Source organism: Lagenorhynchus albirostris, chromosome 19 (genome assembly GCF_949774975.1).
Source record: "Lagenorhynchus albirostris chromosome 19, mLagAlb1.1, whole genome shotgun sequence".
In the NCBI taxonomy this organism is placed as follows: domain Eukaryota; kingdom Metazoa; phylum Chordata; class Mammalia; order Artiodactyla; family Delphinidae; genus Lagenorhynchus; species Lagenorhynchus albirostris.
Window position 1 is genome coordinate 8,745,295 of NC_083113.1, and position 24,778 is coordinate 8,770,072.

At 54.5% G+C, this 24,778-nt stretch overlaps 3 protein-coding genes across 9 annotated transcripts; 1 reads left to right on the top strand and 2 right to left on the bottom strand.

Moving 5' to 3' along the window:
• The first annotated feature begins 112 nt into the window (after positions 1–112).
• GYS1 (glycogen synthase 1) lies at positions 113–14,597 on the top strand. Of its 5 annotated transcripts, XM_060132440.1 has the most exons (16): positions 113–426; positions 1,821–2,002; positions 3,923–4,114; positions 4,990–5,175; positions 5,419–5,563; positions 6,413–6,530; positions 6,824–6,944; positions 7,245–7,351; positions 8,581–8,640; positions 8,731–8,809; positions 10,492–10,605; positions 10,890–11,016; positions 11,982–12,077; positions 12,268–12,431; positions 12,894–12,974; positions 13,139–14,597. In XM_060132440.1, exons 1-16 carry the CDS (start codon positions 309–311, stop codon positions 13,460–13,462), a joined length of 2,214 nt encoding a protein of 737 aa, XP_059988423.1. In that variant the 5' UTR covers positions 113–308; the 3' UTR covers positions 13,463–14,597. The 5 variants fall into 5 exon arrangements, with proteins under 5 accessions (XP_059988423.1, XP_059988424.1, XP_059988428.1 ...); XM_060132441.1 differs by lacking the exon at positions 8,581–8,640; XM_060132445.1 differs by lacking the exon at positions 1,821–2,002.
• Positions 14,598–15,946: 1,349 nt separating this feature from the next.
• Positions 15,947–17,506, bottom strand: FTL (ferritin light chain). Its single transcript, XM_060132446.1, has 4 exons — positions 17,206–17,506; positions 16,894–17,040; positions 16,418–16,543; positions 15,947–16,253 (listed from the first exon to the last, which is right to left on the bottom strand). The coding sequence occupies exons 1-4, from the start codon at positions 17,305–17,307 to the stop codon at positions 16,101–16,103; spliced, it is 528 nt and encodes a 175-aa protein (XP_059988429.1). The 5' UTR covers positions 17,308–17,506; the 3' UTR covers positions 15,947–16,100.
• A 3,338-nt stretch (positions 17,507–20,844) lies between these two features.
• On the bottom strand, positions 20,845–24,778 carry BAX (BCL2 associated X, apoptosis regulator). Of its 3 annotated transcripts, none has more exons than XM_060131607.1 (6): positions 24,648–24,778; positions 24,042–24,093; positions 23,804–23,950; positions 23,286–23,421; positions 21,433–21,537; positions 20,845–21,030 (listed from the first exon to the last, which is right to left on the bottom strand). In XM_060131607.1, exons 1-6 carry the CDS (start codon positions 24,679–24,681, stop codon positions 20,926–20,928), a joined length of 579 nt encoding a protein of 192 aa, XP_059987590.1. In that variant the 5' UTR covers positions 24,682–24,778; the 3' UTR covers positions 20,845–20,925. The 3 variants fall into 3 exon arrangements, with proteins under 3 accessions (XP_059987590.1, XP_059987592.1, XP_059987591.1); XM_060131609.1 differs by having other exon boundaries at positions 24,674–24,718; XM_060131608.1 differs by lacking the exon at positions 24,648–24,778 and adding an exon at positions 24,577–24,628.

Consider the following 24,778-nt stretch of genomic DNA (forward strand, 5'->3'; position numbering starts at 1 on the left):
CCAATGAGAGACGCGGGAGCCCCGCCCCCGGGCGCAGACCAATGGCGCTGGCCGGGGGGCGGGCACCGCCTCCTGGTGGCCGCAAGGTTTCACTGCAGGAAACCCACTGGGCTCAGTGACGCTGCGGCCGCCTCCGGCCCCGGTCCGAGCGCTCCAGGCGGTAGTGCGGTCGTGCAATAGGAAGCTGAGGGTGGTGCAAGCTTCCCGTCGGGCACCAGCTACCTGGCCCAGCGCCCTGCCCAGTGCATTCCTCAGACACCTCTGGGGCCCCCACCTGTGGCCCCCGGAGCCCTCTAACCGCGTCGGCCATGCCTCTAAACCGCAGTTTGTCCGTGTCCTCACTGCCAGGACTGGAGGATTGGGACGATGAATTCGACCTGGAGAACACAGTGCTCTTTGAGGTGGCCTGGGAGGTGGCCAACAAGGGTGAGCACGCCGGGCGGAGGGACCCGGACGAGAAGGGCAGTCGGGGATGGGGGTAACGAGGCTGCATGGCATGACTCTTGGGTCCTGGGCAAGGAGCCTGTGACTCCTGTGTCCTTGGGGAGGGACTGGAGTTTGTCTCCTGGGCCCTGGAGGGAGGGGATGAGTCGCCTAAGATGAAAGGAGGTTGGAAACCCAGGTCCTGGGTCCTAGGGGTGAGGGGGCTAAAATGAAAAAAGACCAGAGACCTGGGTCCTCAATAGGGAAGGAGATGGGGGGAGGGGTTTTGCACTTCAGAACTGTGGCCCTAGGGGGAAGGGTCTTGGGATGTAACTCCGGATTTGGGGGAGAGCCCACTTGGAGATACGATGCGTGAATCGTGGTGGGAGAATTTGGGGAACTGGTCATTTGAGAGTAAAGATGTGAAGGGGCTGGAGACCCGAATTCTTAGATCCTAGGGTGAGAGAGAGTTAGGGCCTGGATGCCTGGGTTCTGAGGGCCTGAGCTCTGGGTTCTTAGGAGTAGAGGAGCCTGTAGCCTCAGAGACATGCGCGCAGGAATGGTGAAAGGCTGGGAAGTCCTAAGCTGGTCAGGGGCTGGGCCCTGGGATGGGAGTGGCTGGGGGCCTGGATTTCTGGGTTCTGGGCTCCAAAGGGCCTGAGGTTCTGGGTTTGGAGAAGGCTGGGGCTGGAATCCCAAGAGCTAGGCAGTCTAGCTCCACAGAACAAAGGGAGCTGGGATTTTGCTTTGCTGAGTCTTGGGAGAGAAAGGGGAGGTCTGTGAACATGGAGACATGGATCTCCAGGGCCCAGGCTTCAGGAGGTAAGGAGGCTGGAGGCCCAGACTCCTGGGTCTGGAGTGGAGTCATGGGAGGGGCAGGGCCCTGCATGCCTGTGTCCCCATGTAGGGAGAGGGAACTGAGGGACAGGTCGGCAGAGTCCGTGGGGGGTGAGGAATAACAGCTCTGGCTTCTTTGGGGGCAACTCCGAGAACCTAAATGAGGCCACGAAGAGGGATTCTCCCTTACTGTGTCCTGGAGCCTGACTGGGAATTTAAATCCAGCTCCTGTAAGCTGGGAACTCAAGAAGCTAGGCCCTAATAACCCTTGTCAGGTTATGTCCTCCTCAGCCCCAGCCCCTAATTCCCTCACACCTAGAAGCCTAGGCCCCCAGCCCCTTCTCTCAGACTCAGCACCCTCCTCCCTTCAAGTCCCGACCCCAGCCCCCTTCTCCCATAGACCCAGGAGTACTGTCCACCACTGCCCTCTCCCCTCCTTCCTCTGACTCTGAAGTGTGGGCTCCCAGGCCCCTTTTCCCTCTGAGCCAGAGGTCCGGGACTCCCGCGGCCCCACCCCCCACCCCGCCCCAGGCCCCAGATCTGTGGACCTCTGCCCACAGTGGGTGGCATCTACACGGTGCTGCAGACGAAGGCGAAGGTGACAGGGGATGAGTGGGGCGACAACTACTACCTGGTGGGACCGTACACGGAGCAGGGCGTGAGGACCCAGGTGGAACTGCTCGAGCCCCCGACCCCAGCCCTGAAGAGGACGCTGGACTCCATGAACAGCAAGGGCTGCAAGGTGGGACATGGCCCGGCTGAGGGCAGGGTGGGGGCAGCAGCAAGAGAAGGAGCAGGGGATGGACAGCCCCAGGGAGAGAGGGAGGCATGGACAGAAACTCAGGATGGCCCAGCACTTTCCCGGGCAGATATCTGACAGACACTCAGACAGATGCAGGACCCCGTGAAGTGAGTGGGTGAACCCCCAGCTCTAAGACATTGGTGAATGGACTGACAGACAGCAGGTATGAGACAGACTGAAAGATGGTCCCAAGAGGCCAAGATCCTCAGATCCAGAGAGAGGAAAAGAGCTAGATGGACAGCCAGACAAAACCCAGGGGAGGTGGGCTTGGGGGTGAGGCAGGAGGCCAGAGCAGGAGTTCTGGAGTCTGAAGTTCAAATTCACCTTCTCTGCTTCCTGCCTTGTGACCTTGGCGAATGAACATGCTAATAGCATCCGCTTTATAGGTTTCCTGGGAGGATGAAATAGTTCATAAAAAGTGTTCAGCCCAGGACCTGGCATGCAGTTAGTACTGTCTGTGAGCTGTGAGGTGTCGTCGTGGTTATTATTATCATCATCATTATTACTGAAAGCAGCCACACTTGCAGACTGAGGTGGACAGGCAGGCAATGGAGAGAGGCTGAGTGTTCCAAAAAGTGATGGTGGCCCCAGTGGTTAGAGCAATAGGGAGATAGACAGAGTCCAGATACAGAAAAGAGGTAGCCTGATGTTTTAGAGAGAAGGATCTCGAAGGAGAGAGGAAGATGGAATATTGAGGAAGGGAGGAGAGGTAGGCAGGCAAACCCAGGGGACAGAGTTTTGGATGCGCAGCCAGGAATTAAAAGGAGGAGGGGAGAGTCCCAGGCACCCGCTGAGAATTGAAGGATGAGGACAGAGAGGTGGCTGTCCCCCAGGGAGAGGGCCATAAGGCAGCATGGCTGAGGTGCAGACATTTGGGTCTGGGAGGGAGAGGTACAATGCTGCCTTCATTCATTCACAGCCTCTGATTTGGGGTGGGGTCTGGAGTCCAGTTAGACGGGACTGTGTCCCTAAGGAACCCTAGGGCGGCCCAGTCCCTCCCCCATGGCAGCTGCTGTCCATGTGCTGGGGGCCTAAGAATAGCCCCCCCAGCAAAAGGGCAGACAACAGCTGGGAGGGGGAGGAGCATAGGGGGTCAGGCGCCTAAAGCCGGGAAAAGCCAGGTTGGGGATGAGTAGGACGGCTTTTCGGCCCAAAATCTGGCAGCAGGCCCAAAATCTGGATCACAGTCTCGGGAGGAAAGCAACAGATCAATGAAACGTGGCAGGGCCAGAAATGCGACCACGAGGCTTAGAAACACGGCAGTGGGTAGAAAAATGTAGCCCCCATGCATGGAAAGTGGGTGGGCAGTGTTAGAAATGAGGCTGCAAAGTACAAGATGGGCCTATGGGCAGAGAAAAGAGGAAGCAGGTGACAAATATATGGCGAAAGGATCAGAAACAAGGGAGCGAGCGGAAGAAGAAGGAGCCAGTACAAGGCAGAAAGGAAAGATAATGGGAGAAAGCAGCATTATGGTTGGTGAGAGAAATGTGGCAGCGAACACAGAAGCAAGGCAGCGAGCTGGAGAAATGATTAGCAGGGTGGAGTAATAAGGCAGTGGGGGCACAGAGACAGGATACGTGCAATGTGGGTTTATAAGTAGAGAAGAGAGGCAACTGTTAGAGAAACTAAGCAAGGGATAGGGAGATGCTGCAGCCGAGATGGGAAAAAATTGTGGTGGGAATAACTAATGGCAAATAGAGAAATAAGGCAGTAGGTGAGAAATTAGCAGCAGATACAGAAACAGAAGGTAGAAGCACTGAGGCCATGAACCCAGACGTCTCCCTGGGGATGGGAGAAACGCAGTTGCTGTGCCCAGAGACAGGTGGCCAAAACCCTAAGCCTCCCTGTGTCCCCCTGCAGGTGTATTTCGGGCGCTGGCTGATCGAGGGGGGCCCCCTGGTGGTGCTCCTCGACGTGGGGGCCTCAGCCTGGGCCCTGGAGCGCTGGAAGGGGGAGCTATGGGACACGTGCAACATCGGGGTCCCCTGGTATGACCGGGAAGGCAACGACGCCGTCCTTTTTGGTTTCCTCACCACCTGGTTCCTGGGTGAGGTAGGCCCCACTGCCAATCCCCGTGTCACTCCTTTCGACCCCAGGCCCCAAATTACAATGGCCCTCTGAGGCCAGAGGGTGGCCAGTGTCTCCCAGAGCATTCTGGGACTTGTAGTCCTTTAAACCGAGGATTAGCTCTGATCTCTGGCAATATGGACATCCAGGGGCCAAGATTCTTCTTTCCTCAAAGACCCAGTCTCCCAACCCCAGCTTCATTCACTCCAGTCTTCCAAATATAGGAATTCTAAGCCATTAGCTCTTGGGGAGGCTGGCTTGACGGGAGGGCTCACCCCCCCCAGGGAGTTCTGGGAGTTGTAGTTCTCTAATATGGGCGGGACTTGGCTCTCAGATGAGTCCCCGGATGTTTGGGAATCCCTAGCCTATCTGAGAACCAGGAACCCCAATTCGGACCCTCTCTTAGGTTTTAAAAGGCTTAAGAAACTTGTTTCCCATACCCTGGGACAGTTTATTAATTGGCCGCTCCTAGGGCATTCTGGGAGTTGTGGTCCTTCAACCAGTATCCAGTACAGGTCTACTCTTGATTGACATAAAAGGTGTCCAGGAATTGTGTTCAGGACTTGGGGACACTAAAACTTTGGTCTTTCCAATTCAGCCCTTCTGGGACTTAGAAGGTTGGTCAAAAAAACACAGCTCCCATCAGCCTCTGGGAATTAAGTCAGCTAGCTAGTCTGGCTGCCTTAAGGATTTAGAGCTCCTTGTCCCATGGGGATTGCAATGGGTCAACACCCACTCTGTGCGGTTGTGGGGATAGATTGACCTCTCCCCTGCTTCCTCATCCACGTTGGGGATTGCTGGTTGTCTTCACAACACACATGGAGACACATGTGTGTCTCCCTATCCCTATTGCCCCACAGTTCCTGGCCCAGAGCGAGGAGAAACCACATGTGGTTGCACACTTCCATGAGTGGTTGGCGGGCATCGGGCTCTGCCTATGCCGTGCCCGGCGGCTGCCCGTTGCTACCATCTTCACGACCCACGCCACGCTGCTGGGGCGATACCTGTGTGCCGGTGCCGTGGACTTCTACAACAACCTGGAGAATGTGAGCTGGGAGCATGGCAGATGGGGGTTGCCAATATTTCAGGACAGCCCGAGGCTGTCTGCGAAGCCCAAGGGGATCAAGTTCCCTCTTCCCACAGGACCCAGGAATCCAAGTCCCCAACCCCCTCCACCCTCAGGCCCAGGAGTCCAGCTTCATGGCCCAATCTCCCCTAAGACCCTGGAGTCTGGACCGCCTGTCTTCTCCCCAGTTCTTCTAACCTGATTGCCCTCCCTCCCTACCCAGTTCAACGTGGACAAGGAAGCAGGTGAGAGGCAAATCTATCACCGCTACTGCATGGAGCGGGCGGCAGCCCACTGCGCTCATGTCTTCACTACCGTGTCCCAGATTACCGCCATTGAGGCTCAGCACCTACTCAAAAGGAAACCAGGTAGGAAATAGGCCTGGGTCTGTAGACGTAAGCGAGGTAGTCTATGCCAAGGCCTGTTGCAATGTCTTTGCTGTAAAGAGCAGTGAACTACAACTCCTAAAATGCCCTAGGTTGGTGACCTGAATATGAGGCTGCCTGGCTGGCTGCATGCCCTAGAGGCTAATGGGAAGTGTAGTTTCTTTAATTTCAGAAATGGTAAAATTCTTTTACTGGCTAATGTAGATATTGGTCTTCTGAAAGAGGAAGGAGGTTCCTTGCATTTTGTTTTTGAGAAAAGCAGTGTTGGAACCAGTTATTCTTCCCAAACTATAGCATCCATTCTCATTGGGTATAAGGTGAGAACTATAACTCCCAGAATACCTTTGGCTGTCTAGCTCCTTATATTCCTGGAATTTTGCCCCAGGAGCTGATGGAGGTTATAGTTTTTCACTGATATGCTTTAATTTCTATGATAATAGGAAATGGTTGGGGCCCTAAAAGAGGCTTGAAGATAGAGAAGCAGGATGGGGACATTGACTTATCCCCCCAGCTCAGGGTGGCATAGGGGAAACAAAAGAGCTACAACTCCCAGAAGCCCCGATGTTGCTCTGTTCCCTGTCTGGTTAGCCATTCACAGGGGCTGATGGGAGTTGTAGTCAGGCTTGTGAATATAAGCATGCAATATTGGGCAAGAAGGTATCTGAGTGGCAGGGCAGCTGGGTCACCACAGGAGCTGTGAGCACTGGGGAGCTATTGAAACAAAGACATCGTGAAAGGAAAGGGGTTTTTCCTTCATTTATTCATTCAGCCACATTGATCTGAACGAAGAAATGAAGAAATGAAATGTGGGACCTTCTCCCCCAATCCCAGATATCGTGACCCCCAATGGACTGAATGTGAAGAAATTCTCTGCCATGCATGAGTTCCAGAACCTCCATGCTCAGAGCAAGGCTCGAATCCAGGAGTTTGTGCGGGGCCATTTTTATGGGTATGTAGGCCAGATACCTAGGTCTTGAGAGAGAGGGTGGTTGGGAACCCAGACTCCTGGGGCCAGCAGAGGGGCCAGCTGAGGACTCAGCCTCTTGAGTTCTTGAGCGCCAGAACAATGGCTGAGTATTTAAGGAAATCCCCATCTAAGGAGAAAAGAACAATTCCCAGGAGTTCCCATGATGCCTCTGTCCTAAGATGTTCTTTGCCCCTGTGGCTTCTGGGGTTTGTAGTTTCAAGGCTGGGGCTAGTGGGTGAGGGTCTTGGCTTCACCCTGTGTTGTGGCTTCTTTAGGCACCTGGACTTCAACTTGGACAAGACCTTGTACTTCTTTATCGCTGGCCGCTACGAATTCTCCAACAAGGGGGCCGATGTCTTCCTGGAGGCCTTGGCCCGGCTCAACTATCTGCTCAGAGTAAGGCCTGGGCTGCAAGGGGACAAGGAGGATGAGAAAATCAGTACATGACTGGGGAGAACGGAGACCTGGGGAGGTGGGGGCAGGGAAATCCATGTGTAAAACAGGAGTGTAGGGACCCAGAAAGAAGATCAGAGTCCCCGTGGGAATGGTAGCTCTGTCCTATAATTCTCCTTGACAGTGAGGGGCATGGCAGGGTCCTCGTGGTCTTGGGGGGTGGCAAAGGGTGGGACTTCTCCCATGTGATCCTCACACACTCACACGCACACACACACACACCCTCCCTTTCCTCTGCCCCAGGTGAATGGCAGCGAGCAGACAGTGGTTGCCTTCTTCATCATGCCAGCTCGGACCAACAATTTCAACGTGGAAACCCTTAAGGGCCAAGCCGTGCGCAAGCAGCTTTGGTCAGCAGCCCTCAGCCCGGCATCCCTGCCGCTCCCACTCCCAGCTGTGTGCTTTGGGTCCCCTGTTTTTCCTGGAGTCTCAGTTTTGTCATCTGTGACATGATCAACCCATCCCCCACCTGATTCCCAGCAAAGTTACTTGCTCCAGATGCCTGCAACTCGGGGGCAGTACGAAGTCGCAATCGCAGGCAGGACAAGTGTGACAGCATGACCAGGGCTCTGGTATCAAGCTGGCGAGATCCCGCTCATGCCCCTGTCCTGCTCTGGCTTTGTGACTTTAGGCAAACCACTCCCCGTCTTCAAGCCTCAGTTTCCTCATCTGTAAAAAACACCTATTAGCCATCAGCTATTTCTTGAGCTCCTACTGCGTGCCAGGTGCTGTTCTAGGCACTGGGAACACAGCTGTGAGGCAGAAAGATAAAATCCCTGCCCTTATTGTGTACACATTCTAGAAAGTTCTATAGAAAGTGTTGTGGCAAAAAAAAGCAGGACTGGAATATGAGACAGGGTTGTCAGGACAGGCCACACTGAGTAAGTGCCAGCAAGTAGAGACCAAGAGAGGAAACAAGGGAGGAAACCCTGTGCGTATCTGGGGAACAGCATTTCAGGCAGAGGGAATGGCAAGTGCAAAGGCCCTGAGGCATGTTTGAGAAACAGCAAGGAAGCCAGCGGGGCTGAAGCGAGTACCCTAGGGAGATGGGGTAGAAAATGAGGCTAGAGCTACGAGAGGACCATGAACAGAGGCATGTCGATGAAGTTGTAGGGTGGCACTCTTTGCTAGCTTTACTTGTGTCCATACATTTTCCTCTCTCAGAATGTAACTTTCCCTTTTTATAAAATGGGGCTTAGCATCACGACTACCAGGACTAGCCTAAGTCCTAATAATAGCTGACATTTTTGGAAGGCTCACTGTGTGATGGGCACTGTGCACTTTTTGTCATGACCTCATCGAATTCTCACTGCAAACCTTTGAGGTTGCTTCTATTTTTATCCCCATCTGACAGATGAGGCATTGAAGTCAGAGAGGGAAGGCCACCTGTCCCTGGCCGCAGAGCTGAGGCAAAGCACAAGGGATCCGAGCCTTCCAGGGCCTATTCCCTGAGTCTCCATCTTCCAGCCAGAAATATCCAGAGCTTCTCTGCTCAGACCTCAACTTCCCAGCTGCCCCAGAAGCCTAACAATAAATGGCAGCTGGTCTATAAGTGATGTTGTCGCTCTGCTCCTTCCAGGGATACGGCCAACACAGTGAAGGAGAAGTTTGGGAGGAAGCTTTATGAATCCTTGCTGGTGTGAGTGTCCCGCCCTCAGCCCTGCATCCTCCTGGGCTCTAAACCCTCTCATCACCCATTCCCAGATGCATCCCACTGCTCACCTTACAGGGGGAGCCTCCCAGACATGAACAAGATGCTGGACAAGGAAGACTTCACTATGATGAAGAGAGCCATCTTTGCCACGCAGGTATGGTTTGGACTCCTGAGTCGAAAGATGGCGATTCCCAGCAGCCCTGGAGGCAGCTTGCCGTGTTAGCTCTGACCCCAGAGATGGCTGGGAGTTCTGCTTTGTTGGCAGTGCTTATTCAAGGAATCAATTCTGAAGTCAGAAGGGTGTGTGTGAGCTGACTGGTAGAACTTGAATTCCCAGAAGTCTTTAGGGCAGCCTGCTTTCCCACAGCTTATTCTGCCACAGAGGCTTCTGGGAGTTGTAGTTTCTTTGAGTCCTTGGGGATCCATGAACAAAAGGTGGAAGGGACCTTAAACTAAAGTCAAGATAGCCACAAAAGGAGAGCTGCAACTCCCAGCTAACCCTGGGCCTTGCTGCAAGCTACCTCCACCTCTTCCCCCAGAGGCTGCTGGGAGTGGTAGTTTTGTTGGGCCTCTAGGGATAGAGCCAGGTCAGCTAAAAAAATTATTTCGGGACTTCCCTGGCAGTCCAGGGGTTGACTCTGTGCTTCAAATACAGGGGGTGCGGGTTCGATCCCTGGTTGGGGACTAATATCCCACGTGCCGCATGGTGCGATCAAAGAAGAAGAAAAAACAACAAAAACAACAGTTATTCACTGAAGAACATTGAAAACTTTCAGCAGCTACTGTTTCTTATCCCACTGGTTGTGTCTTAGTCTCCAAATACCCCTGGGAGTTGTAGCTTCTTTAGATATCTGGGGTTAATTAGATGGGCGGGAAACCTTGGAGAAAATTAGCCGTCACAAAATGAGAACCACAACTCCCAGCAGCCCCCAGGGCTTTCTGCTACCTTGACTCTTCCCTTGCCCCAGAAACTTCTGGGAATTAGAGTTCTTTTATTCTCTGGAGTCAAGGGTTTTTCGTACCTATAGTCAGGGTTAGTGATTTCCCCCAATCCTGGGGAATGGAAACCAAGACAGCCAAGTTGCACAAACAAGGTGTGAATTGTCTTTGGCCAAACTATAATTTCCAGTAGTTCCTAAGGCAGTCGGCCTCACTGAGGATGTTTCTGCCGTGGGGCTGCTGGGAATTGTAGTTTCCTGGGCTCCTGGAGTCAGTAAACTGAAGATGAGTAGATCTTTTAATGAGAGGAATAATGGGACAGCTGCAAAGAACTATATATCCCAGCAGCCCCTGGGACTGCTATCACACTAGCTCTGTCTTCCTCCAGTGGCTCTTGGGAATTGTGGTTTCTTTGGGCCTCTTTTGAGGGTGGAGGTGGAGAGAATACAGGATGGAGAGTAAAAGGAACTTGGAGAGAAAGAGATCCAGGATTTTCATAAGAAAACTATAACTTCCGGCAAGCAGCCCCTGAAAGGCACAGCCCCCATCAACTGCTGGGAGTTACAGTCCCTTTGGGTTTCTTTGATGAAAGCCCAGAGTACAGAACAAGATAGCTACAACTCCCTCTAGTCTATGAGGCATGTTAACACTGGCTCTGCCTCTAAGACAGCTGGGATTGTAGTTTCTTTTCGGCTTATGGTGGTTAAAGGGAAAAGAAAACCTTTACAGATAGAGCCAAGTAGGAAATCTACAACTCCTGGTAATCTCTTGGGTTTGTTGCTCCACAACCTGATGGGAATTGTCTCCTTAGATCCCCAGGATGAGCATGGCTCATGGGGAAGTAGGAAGCCCTCTGTCCCTTCCCTGACCCCCCCACCCCACTTGTGGCCCCTACAGCGGCAGTCTTTCCCTCCTGTGTGCACCCACAATATGCTGGACGACTCCTCAGATCCTATTTTGACCACCATCCGCCGAATTGGCCTCTTCAATAGTAGTGCCGACAGGGTCAAGGTGAGGGCACTGGCCAGGGTGGGTTGGGCATGGGGGGGTGGGGTGGTGCTGGGGAGGGCGGTGATATGGGGGCTGGAGCCTGAGCCTCGCATTTCCCATCTCCCCTGGTATGTCAAAGGATTGCAATGTTTAGAAAGAACCTTTGCTTCTGAGGCAGACTTGGATTCCAGTCTTTGTCCTGACACTGTCTTGTGTGGCTTTAGACAACTTTTTCATCCTCGCTGGGATCCCCAGGGAGTAGCTAAATAAGGTGCTCGGGCTGAGCCCTTGTTTTCCACTGCCAGGTGATTTTTCACCCGGAGTTCCTCTCCTCCACGAGCCCCCTGCTCCCTGTGGACTATGAGGAGTTTGTCCGCGGCTGCCACCTGGGCGTCTTCCCCTCCTACTATGAGCCTTGGGGCTACACACCAGGTGAGTTCAGCGTCTGGCGTGACCCCAGGACAAGGGACTGGCCCTTCCTGAGCTCCAGACTCCTCCTTTGCAAAACAGGAACAATGGAAACAAGTCTGTTCATGTGTTTTTGTGACACAGTAGCTCATGTGAGTAACTAGAGGGCTGATGTCAGAGTTCACACGTGATTTCTCCCAATTTGCTACTGTTTGGTTCCCCAAAACAACAACAGCTAAATGCACAGCTTGTTCTCTAACAATCAAGCTACTTTCATATGTTTTTAAGGCAAAATAAACACCACATTTGCTGTAATATTTCTTAAATGATGAGTGATTTGACAAGTTTGCCAGTTTCATCCACGGTTAAAATGGTGCATAGGTTTTGTGTGACCAGCTCCAACCCTATTTTTCCCATAAGCCTTGTTATATGTAGTGCCTACTTTCGCAGCTTACAGAGGTTTTTAGAAACACTTATATAAAAATTATAATAAACTCCTTGAAGCATTTCTCAGCGTTATTTAAGGGAGTAAGCGAGATGTAGTAGGTGCTCTGTACACAGTGATAGTAATAATGAGAGACCTTGTCTTACTTCTTGTCAAAACAGACTATAAAGCTATGACAACCAAAACAGTGCAGTCTGGCACAAAAAAGTGTCTTACAGGTCATGAGGATAAATTAAAATGGTAGACATTGGCCCAGAATACCGTGCTCAATAAATTAGCATCCTTATTACCCAATTATGGACTCTTCCTTACCCTGAGGCTTGGGGCAAATGAATTCCCTTTTCTGAGCCTAGTAGCTTCCCCTCTAAGGAATAGGGACTATCATACTTTAATGCACAGCCTAATTTGTCTGGTTCCTGACTTGCGCGGCACTGCGCCCGGCTCTTACTAAAGGCGCCAATAGAGGGCGCCATTGGGCTTTCACTGGGATTTAAGGCAATAAAGAGGGGCAAGCTAAGCGGACCTTTCTCACGCCTTCCCGCAGCTGAGTGCACGGTTATGGGTATCCCCAGTGTCTCCACCAACCTTTCTGGTTTCGGCTGCTTCATGGAGGAACACATCGCAGACCCCTCAGCTTACGGTCAGCGCCCAGAATGAGAGCCGGGACTCTTGGATCCTGGGAAGGAGGGGCGTGGTCTCTTGGGTCACTAAGAGAGGAGGGGGTGGACTCCTGAGTCCCAGTGGGAGGAGGCGTCCTGGTATCCGCAGAGTCCCAGAGACAATGAAGGTTTCCCCAATCTGTTTTCTGAGACTTTTTCTGGCCCCGACAGGCATCTACATTCTGGACCGGCGTTTCCGAGGCCTGGATGATTCTTGCTCGCAGCTCACCTCCTTCCTCTACAGTTTCTGCCAGCAGAGCCGGCGGCAGCGCATTATCCAGCGGAACCGCACGGAGCGCCTCTCCGACCTTCTGGACTGGAAATACCTAGGCCGGGTATAATTCCCTTCCCTGTCCTCTGCTGTGAATAAGTCACTTACGGCTCTGGGTCTCTGATTCCCCGTGCCTCGAAAGCTGGCGCAAAGGGCATGGTCTCTTCCTATTTGTAACGCTTGCTGTCCCTTTAAGAAAAGAATCAACTTTCAGACTGGAAGACCACCGAGGTGGGAAGTTCTCTATTTGCATAAGGGTGCGGCCAAAGAGGTACCTGACTGGAGAATTCCGCCCCTGTTAAAGGAGTGTGGCTCAGAGACTGTCCATTCACAGCTCTGCTTATCTACATAAGGGGTGGAGCCTGAAAGATGGATGATTGGCAGAGGGGCCAACTGGAAACCACCGCAGGTTGTGCTCATCTGCATAAAACGTGTAACCAGGCTTCACCCCACCTCCAAACCTGCTGGGGGCGGGGTCAGGCTCCTGTCCCCTGATGCCCACTCCTCTTCTTTCCCCCCCAACAAGTACTACATGTCTGCGCGCCACATGGCGCTGGCCAAGGCCTTTCCAGAACAGTTCACCTACGAGCCCCACGAGGCTGATGCGGTAAGTGGATCCGGGGTCTCTCTAGAGGGGGCCAGGAGCTAGGAGGGTGGGGTGAAGTAGGGTGTCCCTCCTGGAGTTGCAAGGCCTCAAGGACGCTGGACGCCCAGGCAGGCTGCAGAGGCCTCTGCTCACTATGCGGTTTGTGCCCATACCTCCGTACGCAGACCCAGGGCTACCGCTACCCGCGGCCAGCCTCAGTGCCACCATCGCCCTCACTGTCGAGACACTCCAGCCCGCACCAGAGCGAGGATGAGGAGGAGCCCCGGGACGGACCACCCGATGAAGATGGCGAGCGCTACGACGAGGACGAGGAGGCTGCCAAGGACCGGCGCAATATCCGCGCCCCGGAGTGGCCGCGCCGCGCCTCCTGCACGTCCTCAACCGGCGGGAGCAAGCGCGGCTCGGTGGACACAGCGCCCTCCAGCTCAGTCAGCACCCCCAGCGAGCCCCTCAGCCCCGCCAGCTCCCTGGGCGAGGAGCGCAACTAAGTCCCCTGACCCGCACTCCCCTGCCAACCCTGCCTCCCTTATCTTGAGGGTGGATGCAGAATGGCGCTGTCCCTAAACTCCACTCCAGATCCCTAGCCCTCTGTGGAGTCCACAGCCCTACCCCCTCCGCCATACACTCCAGCCCCTCTAGCTCCTCTCTTGAAATCCCAAACACTCCAGAATCCTCAACGCCGTGCCTTTCTTGGGTTCCAGAATGCATAATCTGTGCCCTGGAGTCCCCCAGGCCATCCCAGAGGCCAGGAATCTGCCATTATCCTGCCGTGGTGCCAGAGGTTTTCAGAAACCTGCTCTGTTGCCTTCTATGCTGGGGCTCCTTGAGCCCCTTGCGGCTTGCTAATTTTACAGCATACAGAGCCTGCCATGCCCAGGCCTGGCCCGGGGCCACCAAGCACTGGAAACCACGTGCAGTCCGTGCTAATGAGACAATCAAGTCCAGAGCTGGGGCACTTTCAGGGACTTAATGCAGGTTAAGTCCAGAACTCGGGCTCCAGGCCAGTGCACTCGTGTTTACTGTGATTTAGCCCTCCCTGGGGTGTCCGGCTCTGCCTGGAGGATCCCTCCACCCCTGCTCCCTTCTTCCTCTGCACTTTGGCCAAGCAAGTGGGGGCAGAACCACTTGGTTTCTCATTCCTACTGGAGAACAAGCTGTCTTGGTCTAGATGCCTTTCTGGACCAGACCCTACTCCTTCTTCCCTGAGTCTGAACTCTTCCCCATATCTCTAAACTCCTGCGCCCTACAGGGAATCCCTCTGCTGAGGACAACTGGCTGTCTTCCCCAGTACCTGCACACATAACCCCCAACCGCTAGACCCACCATGAAACCACTGGATTCTAGGTCCCAGCTGCCAAATTTAGAACCTTACCACTTTGCTGCATCCTGGTCCCTTCCCTCTGGTCTAGAACTCAGCCCACTGGATTCTAGAACCTCCATATTTACCTCGAGGCTCTTCCATCCCTAAGCTGTGCCCTGCCCCCAGCTTTGGTGAAAGGGAGGGGCCCCTCACGTGTGCTGTGCTGTGTCTGCTGCCCTTGGTTTGCAATTGGGAGGGGGGAGGGCAGAAGGGGTGTGATTGAAGTGTGTCCAGAGATGAAAAAATACATCTATATTTAAGAATCTCAGGTCTAGTCTGACCGGAGGGCTTGGTGGGCCTCAATCCTGGCCCCACCCTCCTCTTCCTTCCCTCTTCACCTCTTGATTCCTCCCTTTGCCCACTGCTGGGTCCCGGTTCTCTTGTCTCATTCTACTGTCTTAGAGACTTGGATTGCCACTGGATTCCAGTGTTATTTCAAAGGAAGGCAACTCTCTTGTTTTTGACTCGACTTGCAAGTGGCAAAGTTGCCCCAGGCTCTTAAATTCCTCAGTAGCGCTAGCCATATGCAAGGGCTCAATAGCCACTGTGGCCACACGTGGCCCGTGGCTACCCTACTGGACAGCACAGATACAGAACACTTCCATCCCTGCAAAAAGTTCTGTTGGACAGCACTGGCTTAGAGCATGTTTCTAGGACTCTGGCCTCTGGCCCTACTGTCCCCTGGATGACTCTACTTTTGGAAAAATATCTTTTTCTCCTTTCAGTTCTGATCGTCCCTAGGCTACACGTGCATCTCCGAATCAATCGCTTTTCAGGGGAGTAGAAAGCTCTGATTGAAGTTGGATGTGTGACCATCTTTCTGTCAGCCGCAGTGTTTGTGACACCCGAGTCCCCTCCCCCACCAGAGTTACCAGCAGGAGAGGCACGGTGCTGAGCAGCCGTTTCCTCTTAGATTCGGCTACCAGAAATAGGATGGGGTGGGGGGGTCAGAGCTGACAGCGTTTTATTGCTTGGACCCAGCAGCTGCTTACATCATCTTCAAGCTTCTTCAGTTCCCATTTGGATAATTTCACATCCCATTTCTGTCTGTACTGAGCCCTGAACCCCCTAGCTCAGCACCTCTTTCACATCATGTGCCCTCAGCTCCTCAGACCCACTAGCCAGTTTCTACCTATTATGTGCCTTGAATTCCACACCTGTAACAAACAGCCTTTGGAGGTCAAACCTGGGTGTGCCTCCCGGTTACCATGGGTAATTTACACAGTTTGTCTCAACTTACCCATATAAAGGAGCTCACATTTCTACTTAGCCTCCCAGAATTGAGGCAGAGTACTTTCAGAGCTTGGCAAGTGCCTAGCAACATAACTCATGTGAACCGGTTTCTCATTACTCATCTCAACAGCTGTCTGCTTCCAGCTAGCAACCCCAGGTTTTACTAGACTCTCCCTGGAGTCTGGGCTCTACCATCTTAGGAGGGGCAGTTAACAGCCTGGCAAAGCAGAAAACCCACTACAGCAACACCCCACAGGTGTTATTATGTCTTAGAAGTAGAGCGCCAAACTCCTCTCTCCCTGCCAGCCCAATGCAGCCAGAAGCCTTGTGAAAACAGATCCCACCTTTTTTCCCAGGATACACACATAAAACCACTAGCTGCTGCAAAAACCTTTATTGTTTCCATTTGGTCCAAGGCTTGGGAGAGGGCTCCAGTGTGGTTAACAAGCTGCCTACTGGCTGCAGAGAGGGGCTTCAGGCAGAAGCCCTGACACCAGAGGGGTTCCTCAAAGGCCACTGGGCTCCGGAGGCTCCTAATCGTGCTTGAGGGTGAGCCTTTCGAAGAGATACTCGCCCAGCCCAGCCTGGGGACCAGCCAGCCTGCGGAGGTTGGTCAGGTGGTCACCCATCTTCTTGATGAGTTTCACCTCCTCATCTAGGAAGTGGCTCTCCAGGAAGTCGCAGAGCTGAGTGATAAAAGAGGAGAAAATGTTGCCACGTACAGATCTAACAATGTGACAGATGGGGGAAGGAGGCTCAGAAGGAAATCTGCCCAATCAAATGAGGCCAATGCTTCGTATGTAAGCATCATTCCAGGGAAGGTCTCATAGACATGACTGGAGATACTTACGTGGGGGTCTGCGCGGGCACAAGCCAGGGCATGCAGATCCAGAAGGGCCTCGTTCAGGTTCTTCTCCATTTTAATGGCGGCTTCCATAGCGTCCTGAGTTTTACCCCACTCATCTTGAGATGGCTTCTATACCGAAAACAAACGGCTCAGTACTAGCCACATACTCTGGAAAGGACTACAAACTAATTTTCCAGTAGTTGCGAGAGTAGAGGGCTTAATCGGAAAAAAACGTCTAAGAGTTTGTATCTATCATTCCCCAGTCTCCTATAACTACACGTCCCAGGATACTACACGCTGCGCTCTAGACCGCCACGTCTTGGGAGAACTGGGTGCGCCTCGATCTCCAGCTGTAATAACCCACAAAAGACTGAACTCAATCTCCGAGAGGCCTACGCGGTGCCTAAACCAATACAGTCAAGGGGCCTCTAGTGCAGGGACTGTTGGGAGATGTAGTCCAATGCCCACACACTGTTTACCTGCACGTCCTGGAAGAGGGCGCGGCCGCCGCGTTGGTTTTGCATTTTCAAGAGACGCTTGGCGCCCTCGTGCTTCTCTTCGGCCAATTCGCGGAAAAAGTGGCGCACGCCCTCCAGAGCCACATCGTCGCGGTCGAAATAGAAGCCCTGCGGGAAGAGATGGCGGGAACAATGGTTAGCAGGAGGCGAGGCCAGGCATGCGGACTCCGCCTCCGACTATCCAACAGGACAAAGAAGGCCAGCGCGTGCGCAGAGGGCCGGAGGTGCGCAGCTGAGGGGAACTTGGGCTGGGGGCGTCCTGGGGACCCTCACCAGAGAGAGGTAGGTGTAGGAGGCCCGCAGATGCATGTTGACCAGGCGGTTGACGGCGGCCTCCACCTCGGTGGAATAATTCTGACGAATCTGGGAGCTCATGGTTGATCGGTAATAAGGAGTTCGGCTCAAAAAATGGTGTTGGCTGGTCCCGGTGACCGAGCACAGCTGAGTGGCTGACTCCGAAGGTTGGAGGGTGGATAGATGAGTGGCTGACTCCGAAGGTTGGAGGGTGGTCGGAGGCTGGAAGAAAGGGCGACCCTGGGTCTGTTCCGTCCAAACACTGTTGAAGCAAGAGACAGATCCGGGGAACCGCCGAGCGCAATGAAAACCGCTGTGGCCAAGGCGGCTTATTTTATAGTGCGCAGGCCCTCGGAAGTGGGACGGCCAGGGAGAGCAATCGGCCAATCTGCGGTGGTGGGAGGCGGGGCCTGGAGCCCACGCGTGACCAATCAGGAGCATATAGGACTCCTAGACACACACCGCCCCCGCCCCCGGAGGTGGGGAAGTCACGCGCCTGTAGGCGACGGCTGTTGTGAAATGGGGAATGGGGAGGTGGGGGTTTTCGCGGGATGCAACAGCTCTGGGGCTAATTCTGCGAAGTCAAGGGATTCTGGGGGTGGGGGTGGGGAGGGAGACTCTCTAGTAGGTGAAAGATTAATGAAGACACTGGGAACCCTGGAAAATAATCATTCCTGGGTCCTGGGGGTGTCTCAGGAAAGTAGATCGGATTCTGGTGCTGTGTCAGGGCACGGGCTTTACTGGAACCCTGGGGGCGTTCCTCAGAGGTGCTGAAACCTCCAGATGACTGGGGTTTGCGCTGGGAGATACGGGGGTACCCGGATCATTGAGAAGTTTGGAAGGCTGTGAGATGATATTTCTGGAACCTTGGGTCTCTCTCTGGGAGGACCTGGAGCCTTGGGGTTCAAAGGTGGGGGGAGTTTCTGTAGCTTTAGAGTTCACAGTGGAAGTCCATATTTTTCTGGAAACTTCCCCGGGGGGGTAGGGCGATCTTTAGGCCCTTGAAGTGATCTGCGAGATTAAAAGGACAGTTGTAGAGCCCTGCTGTTCAGCCCCGGAGTGGGGGAGAGGGATGTTTCCAGAAGCCTAGTAGGGGCTTTTTAAAGAGGTCAGGGGTCTTGGAGAGCCTTTTGGAGCGCTCGAAAGATTGTCTGAGCCCCTTGGAATACCTAGGGGCTCTTTTAGGGGCTCGCTTTTTCTGGAAGCTGAGATGGGGAGGGGTGAAATGACACTGGAGTTTTGGGGGTCCCTCTGAGGCTGCACTTCGTGGAGATGACTTTGAAGGCAGCCAGAGACTGGGAATTCTTTTTGACGCTGAAGCAGCCTCGCTGAAATTGTCCCTGTCTTGCCTGACGCATGCTCCTTCAAGATCACGGAGAAGTACTGAGTCCTGGTGAAACAAGGAGGGTCTGGGGACCTACGGATGGGATGTCTGTATTTAACCAATGGACATTTGTAAAGTGTGTCTGGTCCAGGCTGGTGCCTGGGTGGCAGAGCTGGCTGAAGGAGCCCTCCAGGAGCTCCCATTGTGGTTGTTTGCGGGGAAGGAGAAACAAAGACAGGACTTTGACCCTCTTTCAGTGCCCTAATGGAGGCAGCTGTCCGGCTGGGGCAGGAAAGCTGAAGCCGCTGGGGCGTTGGGAGCAGAGGTCAGGGCTCACCTTGCAGAGAAGCCTCCCCAAGCAGCCCGGGCAGGGTACTCCCTGATCAAGGGGACGCCAGTCAGGCTGGTATCTGGGGTCCTCAAGTGGTGTCTGGGCCAGTGCCAGGAGAGCAGCCGTGCTGAGTCATGCTGAACTCAGCTCTGGAAGGGGCTCCCGCAGAGGGGCGGGGTGGAGCCCGCTCGCTGACCTCATCTACTTTGGGTGGACTGCAGTCTGCCTGGGACCCGGGGAACTAGGCCTGGCTGGGCCCCAAGTCTGGCCCCCTCCCCCAAGGTGCCACCTCGAGTGCTTTGTCTCAAGGCACTGTCTTTTTAGTTCCCTTGATGGTTTCCCTGGGCTCCCGCCTGTGACCATATTGTCCCGTCTCTCTGGGTGGTGACTCAGTCTCCCCTCACTTCTGTCTTATCTGACATCTCTCCCCTGACTGGCCGTCTCTGGGGCAAGCCTCTGGGGGAGGGGCAGTTGCCCCAGGCACACAGTCACGATGGAGTCTGAGTTACTCATTCACCAAATTTCAAACCTCAGCCCAAAGACCTTTAGCCTGGGAAAGGAGAGGTGACCTGGGAAGTGCTCACAGGTGGAGGGAGAGGAAGGGGTGAGATAAAGATTATCTGAAGAAGGTGGGGGGAATCAGGGGGGATAGGAGAAGACAAGTGACCCAGGGAAACAGGGAGAGAGAGACAGGGGGACAGAAAGACCCAGAGAGGGACAAAGAGATAGGAACAGAGACAGAGAAGGGGACAGAAGGACCCAGAGAGAGGGGGATGGAGAGCCAGAGGGGTGGGACTTCCCTGGTGGTGCAGTGGTTAAGAATCCGCCTGCCAGTGCAGGGGACACGGGTTCGAGCCCTGGTCGGGGAATATCCCACATGCCGCAGAGCAACTAAGCCCACGAGCCACAACTACTGAGCCCGCCTGCCCTTGGGCCTGCGTGCCTCAACTACTGAAGCCCGCGCGCCTAAAGCCCATGCTCCGCAACAAGAGAAGCCCAGGCACCGCAATGAAGAGTAGCCCCCGCTCACCGCAACTAGAGACAAAAAAAGCTGCGCATAGCAACGAAGACCCAACGCGGCCAGAGAAAGACAGCCAGAGAGGTGACAACCAACTGTGACTCTCCGAGTGACCTTATTCTCTGTGATTCGCTTTTCTGATTCTCCTTCTTTGGCTCAATCTACTGTGCCTCTTTGTGAGCGCAGCATCTTCCCAGGGGGCTGCCCCTCTCCTGGAGGGCCCTTCCCATTTACGGGGCCAGACCCTAGACTCCTCCTCCTTCTCCAGCCCCTCCCTCCACAACCTGTCAGTCTCCAGCCTGTGTGTCTCCTCTGCAACCACACAGCTCAAGCTCAGGCCTCCCCTGGAGTCCTCCCTTGGACCCTCTCTCCAGCCTCCTCAGCCTTCCAGCCTCCAGGGGCTTCCCCAAAAGGCTCCAGCGCCCTCCCCTGCTTTCCTAGTCCTCCCGAGGTCTGCCCCCCTCCAGCTTCTTCCCCATTTCTCCACCTCAGTAAATGTGCAACTTCCTGTGGTCCCATATGGTGGAAGCTTCCAGGCCCTAGTTCCCAGGGTCCAGGAGGCTGCTTTGCACCCTGCTACCCTGATATCCACCCCCCACCCCCGCCCCAGCCCCCTCTGCCGGGTTTGGGCCTGGCACAGTGCTGCCTCTAACACAATACCCTAGGCTGTGATACATGAGTCATGTGATCTCGAGTCACCTTGGTTCCCCTCAGGACTGTGGGCTCCTTAAGGGCAGGGCCAAGACTTAACTCACCACCTACCCATAGAGGGCACCAGGCAACCTCAGAATAAGATGGGTCAGCACGTGAAGCCTGGTCTCCTGCGACAGCCAGGAAGTGGGCTCAGTGACTCAGACTCTGAAAGTGTGGCCCGAAAGAGGTTTATTGCCCCCCGAGACCACTCCTCCCCACCCCACCCCAATAATTACAAAAGTAAGAAAAATGCCCATGGCCCCCAGTCCCCACCCTTCCCGAAAAATGCCATAATTTATGCAGAAAAGACACAGTCCAAGGCCGCTGGTGGCCTCAGCCCATCTTCTTCCAGATGGTAAGCGAGGCAGTGAGTACTCCGGCCACGAGGATGGTCACTGTCTGCCACGTGGGTGTCCCAAAGTAGGAGAGGAGGCCGTCCTGGGGATAGGGACATGAGGCAGTTCAGCAGCTCAGCCTGGGCCAGCACGTGAGGGGTCACAGAGAGGTCAGAGGGCATGAGTGGGGGCAAGGGCCTAAGATTAATGGGTACTAAAGAGTTGGGGGCCAAAGAGTTATCATAGAACTTGAGGGATTCCGAAGGAAGTAGAGGCACCAGGGAGGGCAGAAGGCACTAGTCGGGTCAGAGGTCACCAGGAGGTCAAGGGTCATGGAGAGGTCAGTGGGTGTCATATGAATCAGGGTTGATCAGACATGTAAGAAAACGCATTACAGAGTACATCCGATGATCCGAAAATGGGGAGGAGGGTACCACTGTGGTGGGCTCAGGAAGGCCCAGGGGTCCCAGGGGAGTGGGGGATTGGATGGGGTTAGGGGCCTCACCCAACCACCCTGGTCCTGGATCCAGCCCAGCAGCCGCTCTCGAAGGAAGTCCAGGGTCCAGCCCATGATGGTCCTGATCAGCTGGGGCACCTTGGTGCACAGGGCCTGCAGGGAGTGGACTGGGCCTTAGGGACTAAGCCTTGTCGCCACTGCCTGGGGCAATGGCCCCCAGCCTCCTTTCTCAACTCTCTGCCTCCCCTCCTGCCCTTCTGCAGTCTCTTTTCCACTCACAGTCAGAATGAGCTTCATAAATTGTAAAGTGGATCTGGTCACTGTCAACTTCCCTGCTCACAAACCATCTATGGCTCCCTAGTACCTCTGGGATAAAAAATCAAAAGCACATCTTGGCCCACAAGGCTCTGTGTGAAGCCTCTGACCTGATCACATTCCAATTTTCCTCTTCTTTTCTGTGCCTCACTGCCCTTCTTCCATATCTTTTTTTTTTTTAATTTTAAACTTTTTTTATTTTTTCTTTGGCCACTCCACACAGCTTGTGGGATCTTAGTTCCCCGACCCGGGATCGAACCCGTGCCCCCTGCAGTGGAAGCACGGAGTCCTAACCACTGGACCGCCAGGGAATTCCCACCCCTCTTCCATATCTTCATTCCCACCAAATTCTTAACCTGCTTCAGGACCTTTGCACATGCTAATTCTGCTGCCTCAATGGACCTCAACCTAGGGAATTTTCACTCATCCCTCACAGCTCAGGTCTAATGTCACTTCCCCAGAGAGGGCTTTCTGACCTTCAGACCAGGTAAGGCCTGACGCCTGCTCTTCAACTCCCTAAGCTTCCCTACTCAGCCTTTATCTCGCTGCTTCTCACCTGCTGTCCCCAGCTCCACACGGAGCCCTACCTTCACCCTGACTGCTGTCCCCCTCACCTCTAACATTCAAGCCCCATCAGCTCAATCTTGCAAACACATCAAGAAATCTACTTCTCCACCTCCAATGCTGCCCCCTGACTCCAGGTCAGTCTTCCGTTAGCCAGGATTATTACAGGTACCTCTTTGTCAGCGTCCCAGTTTTTGCCCTTGTGCCCCATAATCCATTTTTCTACCCAAAAGGGCCAAAATAATTTGCTGGGCTTCCCCTCCCCCAATATTTTATAATGAGAATCTTCAAAGAGAAAAGTTAAAAAAGTTTCTAAGCGTACAGGCATATACACACAACCTAGATTCTACAATTAACATTTTGCTCTCCTTGCTTGAAAAGTCTTTTCTATTTATAAATCAGGTCACCTCACTCTCTTGTTTAAAACCAGCCAATCACTCCTGTCGCACTCAGAGTAAAGCTAGTCTTTACAGCGGCCCACAAGACCCTCGCAATCTGCCCTCATCTCTCACCTTCTCCCCCTCCTCACTCTGTTCTAACCACATGGGCCTCCTCATTGCCCACAACACACTAGGCTTGGCCCTACCTCAGGGCCTTTGCATGTTCTGCCCCTCTACGGGATGCCTCTTCCCCCATCTTTATACAATATATCACTGCATCTTTCTTGTCATTCCAACTTTAGCTTTCACGTCACCTCCTCTTAGAAGTCTTTCCTGACCTCTTTGCCCAATCACGTCACCCTAGTTTACTTCGCTCAGCACTCATCATACGACGTGGGCTCCCTGAGAGCAGGGACCTAGCCTTTTCTGTTCTGTGTCCTGGGTGCCGAGTACAGGTCACACACACCATAGGCCCCATAAATGTTTGTTGAATGAATAAATGAATGAAAAAGCAGACAAGCGGTCCATAGCTGCCTCTCTCCATTCCCTCTGTGGTTACTAGGCTGCCACAGGGGTTGACCTCACAAGTCCCAGGTCCTCATAGGGGAGCCTGCCTGGGCTCACAGCCCTGCAGCCGCCCACCTTGAGCACCAGTTTGCTGGCAAAGTAGAAAAGGGCGACAACCCGGCCCCAGTTGAAGTTGCCGTCAGAAAACATTTCGGCCGCCACTCGGAAAAAGACCTCTCGGGGGGAGTCTGTGTCCACGGCCGCGATCATCCTGCAGGAGAGAGGAAAGCCAGTGCTGGGGAGGGAGGATCAGGCGGAGTGTGGAAACTCTGGTGTCCACCCCATACCAAAGATAAGGAAACTGAGGCCTGAGCCAGGAAGCCATCATGGGGGAGAGCCACGAGGTGGACATTGAGGAAACTGGGGAAAATGACTCCCTGAAGGAGAGTTTCAAGATCCTAGGGCAGGGGAGGGCTGGGAGTCCAGAGTGCTGAGTTGAGTGGTGGGGCCCTGGACCCCCGGGTCTGACGGAAAAGGGGGCTGTGGGCCTGGACTCCAGGATCCCAGGGAAAGTGGGGGTTGGGAGCTGGGACTCCTGGGTTCTGAGGGAGAAGGGGCTCACTGGCTGGACTCCTGGGTCCCAGGGACCACACCTCTGCAGCTCCATGTTACTGTCCAGTTCATCTCCAATGCGCTTGAGACACTCGCTCAGCTTCTTGGTGGATGCATCCTGGGGCGCCTGCTCCAGGCCCAGCTCGGGCGTCTCTCCCCCCATTCGCCCTGCTCGATCCTGGATGAAACTAGAGTGGGAATGGAGTTGCAGGGAATGCAGAATCAGAATGGGGCCTCACTCCTCAAATCTGCTCCGCAATAATCAGACCTCAAACTCACCCCTGAAGCAAAAGGGCCCCTGTCTTCATGATCTGCTCAGAGCTGGTGGGCCCTAGAGGAGAAAGGAGGTAAGAGGTGCCTGGACTCTTGGGTCCTAGGGGGATCCAGGGAACTGGAGTGGCTCATGATCCCTGAGGGAGGACAACACTAGGGGACCCTGGTAGATAAAGTGACTGGGGGCCCAGGCAGCTGAGTCCCTGATGGAGAAAGAGGCAGGAGTCCTGGGCCTGTATCCTTCTTTCTTCCGGGGGAGGAGGCTGAGGGAACACTTCATGCAACCAGACCCCTGGCCTGAGGGGACTGAGGGGAGACCCGCCCCTCCCACCAGGAAGTGGTGCAGGCAACAAGCCCGGGCCTGCCCCGTGGGCTTGGATTATGGGGCTCCCCAGCTTCTCGGGGGTCTGAAAGCGCCAGACAGGAAGGGATCCGGACGCAGAGGCCAGAGAGCCCGGGACCCCGGGAGTGGGTGGAAGCTGGCAGCGCCGGATCCCGGAGTTTCTGCCCCGGAGTGCTTGGCGATCGCACGGCCCCATACCGGCAGGAGGGATCCTGGGGTCGGCCGGCGAGGGGCTCGCCCTCCTCCCGCCCGTCCGCCTCCCGCCTCACCCCCGCCTCTGGGTTGCTCCCCGGACCCGTCCATCACCGCCGCTCCCGCCGCCGCCTCTCGCCGGGTCCGCCCGGGCGGCCGCAGCACGCCCCTGGTCACGTGAGTGCCCCGCTGAGCGTGCGTCCTCTCA